Source organism: Limtongia smithiae (assembly GCF_038497785.1).
Source record: "Limtongia smithiae strain NRRL Y-17922 unplaced genomic scaffold V1518scaffold_3, whole genome shotgun sequence".
NCBI lineage: Eukaryota > Fungi > Ascomycota > Lipomycetes > Lipomycetales > Lipomycetaceae > Limtongia > Limtongia smithiae.
In genome coordinates, this window is record NW_027117624.1 from 656,908 (window position 1) to 670,603 (window position 13,696).

The 13,696-nt window shown below is 50.1% G+C and overlaps 6 protein-coding genes across 6 annotated transcripts; 3 read left to right on the top strand and 3 right to left on the bottom strand.

Moving 5' to 3' along the window:
- Window positions 1-628: 628 nt before the first annotated feature.
- On the bottom strand, window positions 629-1,891 carry V1518DRAFT_413633 (uncharacterized protein). The gene is made up of 4 exons (XM_066903359.1): window positions 1,515-1,891; window positions 1,229-1,445; window positions 1,112-1,168; window positions 629-1,055 (listed from the first exon to the last, which is right to left on the bottom strand). Exons 1-4 carry the CDS (start codon window positions 1,526-1,528, stop codon window positions 906-908), a joined length of 438 nt encoding a protein of 145 aa, XP_066760749.1. The 5' UTR covers window positions 1,529-1,891; the 3' UTR covers window positions 629-905.
- A 106-nt stretch (window positions 1,892-1,997) lies between these two features.
- Window positions 1,998-4,511, bottom strand: V1518DRAFT_413637 (uncharacterized protein). The gene is made up of 10 exons (XM_066903360.1): window positions 4,381-4,511; window positions 4,157-4,302; window positions 3,854-3,900; window positions 3,576-3,780; window positions 3,465-3,517; window positions 3,295-3,396; window positions 3,022-3,210; window positions 2,536-2,940; window positions 2,283-2,467; window positions 1,998-2,228 (listed from the first exon to the last, which is right to left on the bottom strand). Exons 2-10 carry the CDS (start codon window positions 4,299-4,301, stop codon window positions 2,129-2,131), a joined length of 1,431 nt encoding a protein of 476 aa, XP_066760750.1. The 5' UTR covers window position 4,302; window positions 4,381-4,511; the 3' UTR covers window positions 1,998-2,128.
- Window positions 4,512-5,373: 862 nt separating this feature from the next.
- Window positions 5,374-6,578, top strand: V1518DRAFT_413647 (membrane-associating domain-containing protein). Its single transcript, XM_066903361.1, has 2 exons — window positions 5,374-5,850; window positions 5,910-6,578. Exons 1-2 carry the CDS (start codon window positions 5,568-5,570, stop codon window positions 6,338-6,340), a joined length of 714 nt encoding a protein of 237 aa, XP_066760751.1. The 5' UTR covers window positions 5,374-5,567; the 3' UTR covers window positions 6,341-6,578.
- Window positions 6,579-6,752: 174 nt separating this feature from the next.
- V1518DRAFT_413649 (integral membrane protein DUF92-domain-containing protein) lies at window positions 6,753-7,974 on the top strand. Its single transcript, XM_066903362.1, has 3 exons — window positions 6,753-7,106; window positions 7,168-7,352; window positions 7,416-7,974. Exons 1-3 carry the CDS (start codon window positions 6,912-6,914, stop codon window positions 7,891-7,893), a joined length of 858 nt encoding a protein of 285 aa, XP_066760752.1. The 5' UTR covers window positions 6,753-6,911; the 3' UTR covers window positions 7,894-7,974.
- Window positions 7,899-10,580, bottom strand: V1518DRAFT_413653 (MCM2/3/5 family-domain-containing protein). The gene is made up of 4 exons (XM_066903363.1): window positions 10,310-10,580; window positions 10,124-10,250; window positions 8,231-10,066; window positions 7,899-8,171 (listed from the first exon to the last, which is right to left on the bottom strand). Exons 1-4 carry the CDS (start codon window positions 10,447-10,449, stop codon window positions 8,064-8,066), a joined length of 2,211 nt encoding a protein of 736 aa, XP_066760753.1. The 5' UTR covers window positions 10,450-10,580; the 3' UTR covers window positions 7,899-8,063.
- A 172-nt stretch (window positions 10,581-10,752) lies between these two features.
- On the top strand, window positions 10,753-13,476 carry V1518DRAFT_413655 (uncharacterized protein). Its single transcript, XM_066903364.1, has 3 exons — window positions 10,753-11,239; window positions 11,301-13,210; window positions 13,269-13,476. The coding sequence occupies exons 1-3, from the start codon at window positions 11,038-11,040 to the stop codon at window positions 13,314-13,316; spliced, it is 2,160 nt and encodes a 719-aa protein (XP_066760754.1). The 5' UTR covers window positions 10,753-11,037; the 3' UTR covers window positions 13,317-13,476.
- Window positions 13,477-13,696: the final 220 nt, after the last annotated feature.

Consider the following 13,696-nt stretch of genomic DNA (forward strand, 5'->3'; position numbering starts at 1 on the left):
GGCAAGAATAGTCTCCACTGACGGCGTACGACAGTGATATAACGACGAGTGAGATTGTTGATTGTGCCCGCAGATGCGCCCGCCGCAGCCCTTCACGGCTGTGCACGCAACAAAGTTTCGATTTCAGCCGCGGGTCTAAAGTTAGAAACGGACAGCGCTCCACAGCAGCTTTCTCGAGAGTCGACGACAGGCGGGCGTTGGCACCTGTGGTCTGAGAGAGACGGTCTGATCTGGCTCGGATCCAAGGAGAAGCACAACGGGCACCACCGCGGGACAGATAAAGTAGCGGGTAGCCCCTTACCACACAGGAGGCTGTCGTGAGGCAGCCTGGCTGCAGGCTCACCTTACAGCATTCTCGACTCGGCAGTTTCATCGAGTACGCTAGTATGTAGCGGGCCTAGTTCAGCCCCCTGTGAGTCGGTAGCTTCGGCAGTCGCGTGGCAAGCCGTACACTTGATCCGTGACTTGTGATCTCAGCACGTGCGCGCCTGTCACCTCTACCGCCGGCCCTTCCATTACTGTAATCTGATGATGCATCACACAAAATGACGTCTGCTGCCCTACAGAAGTGCGCGACTACTAGCTGACCGGCTGCATAGAGACCACCTGAGCGTGCTCTCGATGTTTCCTCTGATACGTGCATCAGCAAGCGATCACGTCTTAATAACACCGAATGAATCCACTGCTCTCCGTTGATATTAATTATTGCAATGCTTTTGCCATCGCTTGCTCATAGTTACATGGCGCGTACAATCGGGCTGCATAGAGCTCAAACAAAACATGGTGCAGGAAAAGCACAAGAACGAACGAAAATTGCGTAGATATACATGCACAAGAAAATTAGACGACTGCTGCCAGCTAGTCAACATGTACTGATTAGTTCCCAACTAGATCCGTCCTGCCGTTCAAAACTTCCAAACCCAGAGAAACATCAAAAACACAAACGCGAAAAACCCGACCCATGCTCGCCAACCAACGCCAGAGCGCTCTGCCATCCGCATCATGCGGTTATATGTGCCTTTCAGCTGAACGCGAGTGTTGTCAAATCCTGATTCCTGTTCTTCGGTTAGTCGAACTCTACTAGAGCATAGAAGCTCGTGCGACTACTCACCAAATTGCTCATGAATTTGGATGAATCCCTCACTTCGTCGCCAATTCGCATAGTAATCTGTGAGCGCCTCTGGTTAGTCTCCACGAGAACGACAGCACCGCTGCTACACAAACATACATCTTTTAGAATCTTGACTTTGGCAGTTAAACCGTCAATCTCGTTGTCGTTCTGCGACTCGAGTCCCGACATTACGCTATCAGAGTACTGGCCGCGCGTATTCGGCGTGGCTGCACGGTATCCATTTATTGGCGACGTCGGCCGTGACGACTCGAACTCGCCAAAAAGTTGGGTGCGTGCATCGCGCTGGTGAAGTGATGAATTGAATCTGTAACCACTGTGGACGAAAATACAGTTGTTAGAATATATGTATTGTCATCGGTGCTTCGTTTCGGGTACAGCTTACCTTGACGCGCTCATGATGAAAATATGGTGGCAAGTAAAACTTCACTTATGAGACAGTGCAATTCGCAGTATACTATCTGTCGTCCGGACCAATTAATCGTCCCAGATCCAGTCTGGTACTTGAGTCTGCACGGTGCTTTGCGCGGTGCTAATGTCGCTCACGTATGGAGCAAGCGGTAGTGTCCTGGTCTGCCGTCGCAGGACGCAAAAAAAAATTGCGATGCCGAGTCTTTCGACGAAATTATCGATGCCCGTCTGACGCGGTGCTCAATCAATTTGATGCAAATGCACCATCAAGCGCTTGTCAGGTACTTCGCTGGCGGTGGACCACAGATAAGCTTGGGAAACTGTCGGCCGGCCGGCGACAAAATCTCGCCGCCGCAGACTAAGCCTCGTGCTTCCCCGGGCGTCAGCCTTTATATCCCGACAGCGATCTCTGATTGACCACGTAGCCCTGTTTCACTTATTTCGGAACTACAAGGGATGACTGACTATGACGACTGGTATTATGCGCTAGCACTTATATTCATACCTAAAGATATCCCTTCACGTTGCTACACGCAGTTATAGACACAGACATTCTAACAGCAGCGCCACTCTGAGCTCATTCTCTCACTACTGACCAATATGTGTCAGTTGAATAGTGTTGTTATTGCCGGGTATGCCGGACATTCCAGGACCATTGATATAGCGGACGTAGGACAAACCAAGGGGCCTAAGTGCATCTTAGTGTGGTCCAACTTGAAAGCACAAAATGGCATAGACGTACCTGTTGCCGTAACTATATCCCTGGAACTTCTGAATCGAAGTCTCCGCCAGATCTTGATTTTCGAATTCGACAACCCCAGTTCCTTGCGATCGACCACTTGGCTCGTATTGAATCTCGGCACGCAAGACTTTACCGATTGTCTGGAAGAGTTCAACTAAGTCTTCATTGCTCGTTGACCACGGAAGCTAGAATGATGGTGCATGTTAATAGAAGTCCAAGTATCCAACAATAGTTCATGAGTGTACAAGCATACGTTTCGAACGTGGATTGTATTACTAGGAGTACCACCACCGATCGCTCCATCAGTAAATTCGTTTGCCGGTGCAGGTGCCGCGTCATTAAAGCCTCCACGGAAACCTCCTCTGAATCCGCCAGCTCCAAAGCCTCCATGAAATCCACCATCTGCCGCGCCATACAATGACGATGAAGGCGGTGGGCGGCCCGCCATGCGGTATTCGCGTACTTCAAGCGGCCTGCCTTGAAGTTCGTAGCCATTGAATTTGCTGATGGCATTCCTCGCGTCTTCGCTCGATTCGAACACCACCGTGCCAGACCCTTTCGATCTCCCTTCTGGAGTTTGCATGATATCCGCGCGAACAATATTGCCGGCCTGTCTAAACAGATCCTTCAACTCCTGCCATCCAGTCATGTACGGCAACTACCCAAACATTAGCACGCCCCACAATAAGCCCCGTGAGCTTGTCTCATGGAGATCAACAGGAAAACAGAATTTAGTTACATTTCCAACGTATAACTGGGTCCCGTTGTCTGTCATACCGCCAGCAGAACCGCCGAATCCGCCGACACCCGATCCTCCAAATCCACCGCGACTAGAAGATCCATCATACGTGGGAGGGGCCCCGCCAACGCCGGAACCACCGAACCGGCCGCCGGCACTCCGACCAGTGTGTTGAGAGGGCTCGCGATCCTACAACAACAAAGTACAAATCATCCATCAGCTACCGACTTCCTCCTGAAAAAATGCGTTCTGCAACAACGCCCACAACAGTACCTCTCTCACGTAGATGACCCTGCCATTCAGAGGCTGATTCGAAAGGGTATTAATGGCATTCACTGCCTGGTCCTTTGTGGCGTATTCCACAATCCCGCAACCCTAGCAAACACAAGCGCTTAGTCGAAGTCCAAATTCAAGTTGTGCCTGCAAATCGCTGTCAAAACTACCTTCGACATCCCGTTCGGCAGAGTAAGAACATCAGCGAAAAGCACGTCACCCGCTGAACAGAGGTAAGATTATCAGACAAGATTCCACCAGCCTAGTTACTGCGCACGTACCCTGACGCATAAAGTCCTTCAGTTGAGTCCATCTAACGTCATACGGCAAGTTTCCCACATATACTCGTCGATCTTGAGTGCTGCTGGTCGTACCGTTGTCCATTCCAGAACCCCGGTTATACCCGCCGGTCGGTGATCGCTGTCGAGCAGGTGAGTCTCCGTGAGAGTGATTTCGTCGATCAGGAGAGCGAGATCGGTCACGATCCTTGGAACAAGAGTTAGCTGCACATTCAAGAACAGAAGGCGTGATAGGATGAATCGATCAGGAAGGCACATACCCTACGATAGGAGTCTGATCGGTCGCTCGAGTAATAAGAGCTGCTTGCTGAAGGCGCATTAGCTGATGACACTGCGGAGAAAAATATCGAGCTAGTACGCAAGGAAGGGGACGAAATCGCCATTACAAACAAGAGAAGAAAGGAAACGAGGAGCGGACCGATTGAGGGTGCTCACGAGTCAAACAAGAGAGCGGTGACAGAGAGCACGGGGAAGGAAAGAGGTGTCAAGACAGGGACGAAGACGGGACGAGAGAAGAAAAGGGAAGAAAAAAGACCAAAGAGAGAAGGGGAGCGTCGGCATACCCATTGTGGTGGGCCTACAAGGTGTGCGGAGTAGCGTTGAAGAGAACCAAAGGCGACGACGGCCAGCGGGAGCTGAGGGGCGAAATGGCAGTAGAAACCCACCGCCTCCAATGGCAACCGCAACAGTTCGCGGTATCGTCGTCATGCTGCGATGTGCCCGGGTCAGCTACTGCGATTGGCTTGGCTGCCGGGCTGTCACGTACCGGCTTCGTGAGGCGTCTTACTACTACCTAGCTGTATCTAGTGGTAGCCGACTCTTGTCAGGCCAAGATGCTTCCGTCAGGATTCGACTCGTCGTCGTCAGCTCACGCACGCCCAGCAGCTTGTGCGCTCGCCGACGTGCCTGGCCTCCAACCGTAACGGGTTTCGTATGGAGCTGTACAAGACCCGCGCCGTTGACTGCAACGTCCAACTTTGACAACTAAACCATGCTCGATCGATCATCTCAATCACAAGAAACTCTCGACAGTTGGAGTTAGAGTATTGTAGTCTGGTATTTTATTAGCTGCTGACCTAAATAAGAGAGTATGCAGATTCAGATCTTTGCTTGCAACAAGTTGCGAAGAGACAGTAGCACATTAAAAGACTCGGCAGTGCTGCAGATAGAGCAACAAGTTAGTACTTCAAGACCTGATTATAGCCTTAATCAACTGCATCAAAAAGCTTTACCGGCCCCTGTCAGTTCAAGCAGTATGGGAAACGCCTCCTGTTTTCAAAATATTCCAGTCCGTTATGATCGTCGGGGGAGACCGTATGATAGCTGGAATGAAGCAGCAGTTTCACAACCGCTGCCAAAGATGATACATGGTTCCCTTGAGCACTATAGGCTAGTCAAGACTCGAAGTTACGAGTGGCTGTTTGGTGCTGAAGCCAAGTAGAATGCAACTACATGCGCAATCGTTGATCTATCTTGAGAGACATCCGACTATTTCGGTTGTTACCGTATCCATTGATTCAGTAGGCGACCTACGTCTCAAGAGTGAAGTCAGGCTGATTGACCGGATGCCTGCGAGTCGCATCGACCGATGACGAGGGTGTTCGCACAGCCAGGCTTGCATAGCCCCCGCCGGGGCGCGGTCTCACCCTCTCAGAAAACGCGGCGCCGCACAACTAACTCATCTACGCCGCACAGAGTGTGGCTGAGTTGACTTCGAAAGTTAGAATGACGTCAACTGACCCCTGACCCCTGGCTCAGTGCCACACCCTTGTCGACATCTGCCACAAACGCACGCTCGTACTGTTTACATTTTTACGCCCGTACTCCGGGCCAGTCCAAATGTAAATAAATACGCGGCCTCTCAGCCAGATTCTTCACTTCTGTTCCCGGAAACGAGCGGAGGAGGCGGACACCTTTTCCCTTCTCTCTACTGACCACACTTACTCTACAAGTGCGGTCAATTTCCATTAGACCATGACGGCTTTCGACATTTTGCTCCCGCGACTCGGACTCATCCGTTTTATCCAGACTGGCTTCTCGCTGCTAGTGCTTTGCCTCACCGCTAGTACCTTGCACGCTAGCGCCACGAGTTCAGCAGGATTCGTGCTATTTTGCAGTCTTTGGTCATTTATTGTCCTCGCATACGTTGTTGGCGCACCAGTGTTTTGCCCTCTTCTTACCGAAGCTGTCCCACTTATACCCCTGGCAGTTGAAGTTCTTACCAGCATTTTTTGGATCAGTGGATTTATTGCCTTAGGTGAGTGGTGCGCACATGTCATCATAATTCGTGCAGAATCAAATTAACCGGTTGTCCAGCTGCCACGTACGCGAAGTCGTCCTGTGGGACAGGTTGCAACACTGCCAAAGCAGCAATCGCCTTTTCCGTCTTTGAGTTTATTGCATTCGTGACCTCGACCTGTGTTGGGGTGAAGCAGTATTCAACACCACATGCTGCAGATGGCGTCAATGCCAGCTCCCGTTCTTCGTGCAGTCTATTCCAATGCTTTGGAAGCTTCCGATCCAAGAATAGCCAGGTGGATTCTGACACCACAATTTACCCTAACATTGACATGCAACAACTACCCTCACTACAAATGAAGGAGACGAACTTGTCAGCTGGCCCAAACCCTTATAGTTATGGAGGAGCATACGATGATGACCCGCGATTTCCGCCGTACTCCGCACATCAATCGCCTTATCGTCATAGCAGAGCAGATTCTCTTTCGGTATACAGTTCGGAAATATGATTGTTCAAGATTGCTCAAGATCTTTCTGTCTGCATGGCGCAGTTACGCAATATATATAGGACCTGTACCTAGGCCAGAGTGCCAATGGCAAACATACAGACATCACACAGACTTACTATGCTTTCATTGTGAATTCCAATCATTTCATCCACTCTCAGTTTAGGCAATGGTGTTATATTTTGTACTTGAACATACCTAGTTATAATCATGCAGTATCTTTGAAATTGACTTGTCTGACATACTGGCCCCTCTTGCCGTGACTCGCTAAATTGGGCTCTCTGCGATTCAGGTATTGTTTCCGAATTCCGAGTCACTATGATATAACCTAATCGTCATTATGGTTGCCCGTAATATAGAGTCAGAGCCTAGGTCGACCTCTTTGAACCAATGAAGAACTGGAGCTAAATCAACTGCAATGCGTGAAAGGATTCGTTCATGGCCATTGGGCGATTGCGTGCGGCTTTAGGAACGTAGTCTCGTCCTCTACTACCTCGCCGCCTCACCAAAGTGTATCATCTTGTTCCCACATCACTGACCACACAAACAGATCACACTAGGAAATTCATCTACAATGGCATATTTTGCCCTTGTTCTACGGCTTCTCGCAGTATCCGCTATGATGGCGCGCGCGTCGAAGCGCCGGTCGCTGACTTCTAACGGTATTAAAGCTGCAGCGGTGACTGGCTTCATCCATGCCATTCATCCATGGAGCATATTTACGATACTGCTGTTCACATTCTTCATCACCGGTACGGCATTTACAAAGGTGCACAGCTAGTTTCCTGACAGTTCAGAATTATTTAGCTTACTCGCGAATGATTGCGCAGGTGAAAGTCGAGATCAAGCGGAAGTTGACGACAACCTCAAACGGCGAGGAAGGTGGTGAAGGACCACGGAACGAGATTCAGGTTCTAGCAAACTCGCTTCCGGCTACGCTACTGATAGTCCTTCACCTATTTACTCGCAAGTTACCATGCTTCCACAATGACCTTCTCGTGATTGGAATCTTCGCGTAAGTATCTCGACCAATCCGCGCTATCGTGCTCAGAACATCTAGAATTGATTCAATATCTAGCCAATACGCGGCGGTCACAGCAGACACGTGGTCATCTGAACTAGGCATACTATCAAAGACGCGCCCGTTCCTAATCACCACCTTGCGCCAGTGCCCCCCGGGAACAAATGGTGGTGTATCAGTGACCGGTCTCAAAGCTGCTGCAGGCGGTGGTTTCATCATCGGGCTCATGGCTGCCCTTTTCACGCCGTTCTGCCAGACATGGACAATGTGGGCACGCACAAAGCTGGTGCTTGGCATTACGCTTGCTGGATTCGTGGGCAGCGTTCTGGATTCTGTGCTCGGCGCAACGCTTCAGGAGTCTGTTGCAAATGAAAAGGGCAAGATCATTGAGGTTGACGGTGGGCACAAGATGAGACTCCAGGGTAAGACCATTTCAGGCAGGAATGTCATGAGCAATAACGAAGTCAACCTGACAATGGCTAGCGTCACAACCATGCTTGCCATTGGATTTGCAAAGTTTTTTTGCGATTTTTAGACGTAGCTGTACATTAGTTGTCAATTTGCAATAATTTCCATTTGCTTTGGTAGAGAGAATACGTAAAACACATAATTAAACCAAGGTTACACCGTTGCAGATACATAAAAATTACACAACGCCAGTCACAAAATCACACAAGCTCGATAAAACAGTTCGGAAGAGTATCCTCAAATACCCGTACGATACACATTCGAGCGCTGGTGCCGAAATTGAATTGTATCTCTCCGCTCAAGAATCATCAATGCTCGATCAAGTGCGTGCTGAGTATACCCTTTCTGTGATGGTTGTCAGTAGTTGAAGCAGATTGAACACATACGGAGAAATGAATGCATACCCCAGTTACAAACTCTCGAATCAGAGTTTGATAAGACGTACTCCATCCGATAGGAAGCCTTCGCTTGAGTTCCGCCTCGATCTTGTTTACCTCGTCAACAAGCTCTTGCCTTGAGCCAGCGCCTTGGCCAACGGCATCCATAGTCGAAGCCAAGAACAAGCGAATTGCCTCGTCAACATGCTCCTCCCGTGCAATTGGCGACAGCTCGAGCTTCGCAAGAGATTCAGTGATTCGGATGATCGCTTCAAGCTGACGAACAGTGATGGGAATACTAGAGCGCTCATTCGCGTCTTTCTCAACCTGCTGTACCTGTTTGCGGATGCCGACAAAGTGACTGGACAACTTCTCCGCAGCCTCCGATGATAGACGCGGAGCACACCGTGACTTGCAGTATGAAATATATCGTCGCATCTTCTCAATCGGAATTTCACCTGCCTGTTCCTCAGTAGCCACGGTGCTCTGGTTCATGTGGATATTCATAACATGTTTAGCAACTGATTGATCCCTGCCTTCATTATGGTCGTCCTTAACAATGAAAATCATATCAAAACGCGAGAGAATAGTTGTCTGAAAGTCGATGTTCTCACCCGGTGTCTTCATGTCGTCGTATCTTCCAAAGACAGGATTCGCAGCTGCAAGCACACTTGTCCGCGAGTTGAGAATAGTTGTGATACCAGCCTTCGCAATCGAAATAGTCTGCTGCTCCATTGCCTCGTGAATCGCAACACGGTCCTCGTCGCGCATCTTGTCAAACTCATCAATGCAGACCACACCGCCGTCCGCGAGCACCATAGCACCGCCTTCCAGGTAGAAATCGCGCGTAGTACTGTCTCGCTGTACAGATGCAGTCAAACCAGCGGCAGAAGAACCTTTACCAGACGTGTAGATCGCAATCGGAGACACCTTCTCAACGAACTTGAGCAGCTGTGACTTTGCGGTACCTGGATCGCCAAGCAAGAGAACATTGATGTCGCCACGTAGACGCATGCCATCCGGAAGAAGTTTCTTAGACCCACCCATAAGAAGACACGCAATAGCCTTCTTGATGTCTACATTGCCAAAGATGGATGGTGCAATACTGTTGGAAAAGATTTCGTGGAGCCGCGGGTGACGAGAAAGCGCAAGAAACTCTTCCTCTTCCTCATCTGTGAACGACATTGATGCCTCATGGTTATGATCTAACTCGACCTGAATTCCAACCACACGAATATAGGGATTCCGGATAGCAACCGCCTTGCCTGTTCCACGAGTCGCAGCCTTGGATTGATAAATCGAGTAGATGCCCATGATCGTGCATCTGCTGCCCGGCACAACTTTGTTCGTCAAGTATCTGTCAGCGGACAGAATTATATGTCGCGGTAACTCGCCAACGGGAACCATATCTGGTGCCTCCTGCAGCTTTAGTACCTGCTGGTCCACAAAGACACACTTCTCGTGTACAATAATAAAGGGGTCTCGACCGCAGTTCTTCGGGGTGCCGTCTGCGCTCTCGGGACCATCGCATTCGTGCGGCATCTGCACGCCGGCAAAGCCGCCGCCAATATAAAGCTTCTTGATATGTTGGCATGACCTGCACATGAGATGCAGCAGCGTGGCCTTCGAGGACAATGTGGAAGCACCGATGACGATTCCAGGGATGCGAACGAGTTTCGAGATATGTGTGGCGCCAAGATCACGGATCGGCAGCATATTCGAGTTGGAATGAAGAATGATCTGACAGTATGGCACCTTGCGGCGAAGTTCGTCCTCCTGCTGTTTCTCCTCATCGTCGGTCGAGTTCTTCTTTTTGCCTGAGAATATGAGTCGCCGTCCAACGTCCCTCGCAGCACTTTCAAACTGATTATACCAGTCAGCAAGTGAAGATCAATAGGCAGAGTAATTAGAGTAACGTACAAGAGGAAGAAGTTCTGCTGGTTCATTAGACAACCGGTGCGCGAGCTCCTCGTTATACGAAATCAGATGTCCGACGTCTACCGAGAGGCAGTACTTCTTGATAAGGATGTTCTCTCTCAGTTGGTCGCTGTAACAGGAATAAGAACGAGCTCCACAGTACGTGAATGAAGTCAAGGCAATGCTCACCGATAGATGAAGTCGTTCTCAATTCGAAACTCCAGAATGAAGTCATGGAAGCTTTCCTCAAGTTCGAGGCGAGAGTCTTCTCCGGAGACCTCGCTGGGAAGGACGGTCGCAGCATAAACGCGAGCTTGATCGAACGACATTGCTGAGATGAGCAGTGGAAGAGGACGCCGGCAGAGAGGAGGGAGAGTGGAACGAAAGAGTGGGTGTGAAGCGCAGAGTAAGGAAGCGCGGAAGGGAACAAGGGGTTGGCGGTGACCGCACGAACGCGTCAGTATAATAATTAAGATTAAGGTTTGTTCAGAGCGCGTCGCGTCGCGTCGCGTCGCGACGGGACCGGACATTTACCCGGACGCCAACAATTGACTGAGCACGTGGTATGTCGGATTTGGGGTTCGTGTACACCAGCTTGTGTTTGGCGCGCTGCCGCGCAAGCAGCAGCAGCGACGAACCATCATGACCGCAACAACCCGCAACTGCAGATAGCACAGAGCTGGGCATCTCGGTTCGAGGACGGTCTGCGTGGTAGCGTAGGCTTCGTAGCGTTTAGAGATATGCTAAGGGCCTTCATATGTTCTTGTGATATCACGCGAGTCTTCATAGCCGTACAGCGGTGTCACAGCTGTGCACACTACTGCGGCTGTCTCTTCGCAGACCCTAGATCAGTGAACCGTCGGCTCCCCACGCTTGGCCACGCAACGAGCAAGCCTCAGCCTGAACGCTGAGGTGCAATGACAACGCCACCAGGTCCAAAATCTGCCGAGCAACGCAAGTCGGCAAACGCTACACCTGCTGCCGCAAGCAGCAGCAGTAGCAGTACGGATGTCACAGGACGGCGAGCGGCGTCGCTGGACAGTATACACTCGGTGCTCACGAGCGTCGGCCAAGAGTCATCGACTAGTGGGCTGGATCAAAGTGCTATAGAAACAAATGGTGAGTAATCCAATCGCTCTTCACCGAGACTTTATAATACATTACTAATGGCTTGCTTCAGCTATCTCGTCGATTCTGAACTCGATTTCGGATCTGCAGGCAGCTCCTGCGCCGACAACCCGGGATATTCCACCAGTCGTGCTTACAAACATCAATCTTGTACCACAGCAAGCCTTTGATTCATATATTAAAAGCATATCAGCTATATACGAAGAATATCGACATCTTCGCAATACCAAAGTTGAATTTCTTGGAAGTGCGCTGATACCAGAGACCACCACCACATCACGAGAGCATCCTCTGCCGGCTCGAAGAGACTCTCTTGCAAGCCGCGTCTCTTTTGACGAAGATGGAGACTCGGCAGCAGCTTTTATCGAGCTTTTGGATTCTAAGCTACTACGGCATGGTAGCACGGTCTTTGAGAGCAATTCGTCAAAACTGGCGGGGGATGATAATGAACCTCGTCGGCGGCGACATAACAGCGTGACAGTTGCTCCGTTGTCGACAATTCCTTCTGTTTACTTCAGTCAGGATTTCAAGCTTGAGAATCCCCGTATTTTTGACGTTGTTTCGGAGAAGTCTGAGATCTTGTCTTCTTCAGCAAGCATTACAGCTACTTCGACTGCAGCCACAGCCCAAGCCCAAATTCCTGGTATCGCATCAGCCGCGCAGCAAGAGCATTCGACACGAAAGTCCCTCGCAAACAATGCAATATTACAAGAGAAATTGTCCTGGTATCTAGATATAGTCGAAGTCCATCTGATCAATGAGATCTCAAAGGCATCGCCATCATTTTTTGCGGCGCTTGGCGATCTACGGAATCTGCACACAGAAACTCGAAGCGCCGTGGAGAAAATTGAGGGACTACGGGAAGACTTGAAACGAGTGGACAGCGAACAAGCCCAATTTGGACTTGAAATCCTGCGGTTGCAGCAACGACGAGAAAATGTTCAGAAGCTTGAGCAGGCCTCTCTGCAGATCGTGATTATGATGGAGCTTGCAGATAACGCCGAGAAATTATGGCAGGACGGAAGCACCGATGAGTGCTGGGACCAGACGCTCTTTATAGAAGAGATCATTACTGGCACCATTCCTATGGCTGCATTTATATCTGAAATTCCAGAGTGCAAGACCTGGAGGTATCCTCTTTCTGATTTATCGACCGTACCAGGAACAACCAAGCTACAAGAGAAGCTCGGAATACTGCGGAGTCGGGTGACGACGGAGTATCAAATTCGGTTTACAGGTTGTTTGCTCGAAGATCTACGACGTCATGTCGCATCAGTGCCGACGCAAGAAACTCTCGACAGGCTAACTAGGACATACACGAGCTCAAAGCTGAACCGAGCCATGAATACGCCTTCAGGCAAGGGAGTCCCGATCAACACTACGTATATGGTCCTGCCAGAAAACCTCAAGCCGCAGATCGCCGCTCACTTGCGCGGCTTGGCTAAAGTCGGTGCTGTGGACAGCGGCATGCAACGATACCGCGATGCCATTATGCGAGACGTGAGAAATCTGATCAAACGAAACCTTCCGACAAACACCAACGACGATACGATTTCCGTATCAAGCAGTGCAACGGGGCGTACGGCGAGTACGGCGCAGAAATCTGCAACTCTAGAACGCATGCTGCGTGAAATGCGACCACAGGAGTTTGAGAGCATGCTTGTGGATATTTTTACCGGCATATCCGAGCTATTGCGGCGGTTGTCGGTACAGCAGAAGCTCTTACTTGATATCACATCATCAATGGATACGATACTTGACATATCGGACGTGATCATGGACGCCGTAGATATTACACAAGCGCGCACAGTGAGGATCATCAACGTCCGCCGAGACTTACACGCGTATGCTGATCCGGCGACATTTGCGAGTTTTTACAATCTCAACCGAATGTTTCTTGCAGAGTGTGAGGCCATTACCGGTAAATTCGGCAGCGCGTTATTGCAAACTGTCATGGCACAGGTAAGGTCTTAGTTGTCGTGATATTAATGCGTCGAGGCTAATGCGATGAATATAATAGCAACCGCAACAGGGTCCACCCCAGCAGCAAGGACGGACGATGCATTAATAGCGGGTGATAACAGTAACAGACTAAAAGTAAGGAATTGCATAACATCGGGCATTCCTTAAAATTATGTTCATACGAAGCAGCGGGAGCATGACGGGCATAGACTAAGAAATGATGTTTCTGATATGTAGCTTGGTCGGGGGGGGGGGGGGGGGGGGTTGCGGTGACGCTACTTGGGCATGTAGTAGTAGCATCGTGTATGAGTAGTTGTTTGTGATGATTGCGAACTATGACACAATAATATTTGGAATTTCACGAGGAGACTAGCGTGGTCTCGTTCTCGAGCAAAAATTGAAGTTTGAAGCGTGGGGTGCACGGCAGCAGCCGCAGCCGCAGCGTTGCTAAGCCGGGCTATAGGATCTCTGGATGTTGACATGGAG

Coding starts and splice junctions, on each gene's coding strand:
- V1518DRAFT_413649 (XM_066903362.1), top strand. CDS start 6,912: ATGGCATATTTTGCCCTTGTTCTACGGCTTCTCGCAGTATCCGCTATG. Junction 7,107..7,167: donor CCGGTACGGCATTTACAAAG/GTGCACAGCTAG, acceptor ATGATTGCGCAG/GTGAAAGTCGAGATCAAGCG. Junction 7,353..7,415: donor CTCGTGATTGGAATCTTCGC/GTAAGTATCTCG, acceptor TTCAATATCTAG/CCAATACGCGGCGGTCACAG.
- V1518DRAFT_413653 (XM_066903363.1), bottom strand. CDS start 10,449: ATGTCGTTCGATCAAGCTCGCGTTTATGCTGCGACCGTCCTTCCCAGC. Junction 10,251..10,309: donor GAGAACGACTTCATCTATCG/GTGAGCATTGCC, acceptor TTCCTGTTACAG/CGACCAACTGAGAGAGAACA. Junction 10,067..10,123: donor CAGCAGAACTTCTTCCTCTT/GTACGTTACTCT, acceptor TGGTATAATCAG/TTTGAAAGTGCTGCGAGGGA.
- V1518DRAFT_413633 (XM_066903359.1), bottom strand. Junction 1,169..1,228: donor AAGTCAAGATTCTAAAAGAT/GTATGTTTGTGT, acceptor AGGCGCTCACAG/ATTACTATGCGAATTGGCGA. Junction 1,056..1,111: donor CCAAATTCATGAGCAATTTG/GTGAGTAGTCGC, acceptor ACCGAAGAACAG/GAATCAGGATTTGACAACAC.
- V1518DRAFT_413655 (XM_066903364.1), top strand. CDS start 11,038: ATGACAACGCCACCAGGTCCAAAATCTGCCGAGCAACGCAAGTCGGCA. Junction 11,240..11,300: donor AAGTGCTATAGAAACAAATG/GTGAGTAATCCA, acceptor GGCTTGCTTCAG/CTATCTCGTCGATTCTGAAC. Junction 13,211..13,268: donor TGCAAACTGTCATGGCACAG/GTAAGGTCTTAG, acceptor TGAATATAATAG/CAACCGCAACAGGGTCCACC.
- V1518DRAFT_413637 (XM_066903360.1), bottom strand. CDS start 4,301: ATGACGACGATACCGCGAACTGTTGCGGTTGCCATTGGAGGCGGTGGG. Junction 3,518..3,575: donor GAAGGACTTTATGCGTCAGG/GTACGTGCGCAG, acceptor ACCTCTGTTCAG/CGGGTGACGTGCTTTTCGCT. Junction 3,397..3,464: donor TGCCGAACGGGATGTCGAAG/GTAGTTTTGACA, acceptor TGTGTTTGCTAG/GGTTGCGGGATTGTGGAATA.
- V1518DRAFT_413647 (XM_066903361.1), top strand. CDS start 5,568: ATGACGGCTTTCGACATTTTGCTCCCGCGACTCGGACTCATCCGTTTT. Junction 5,851..5,909: donor CAGTGGATTTATTGCCTTAG/GTGAGTGGTGCG, acceptor CCGGTTGTCCAG/CTGCCACGTACGCGAAGTCG.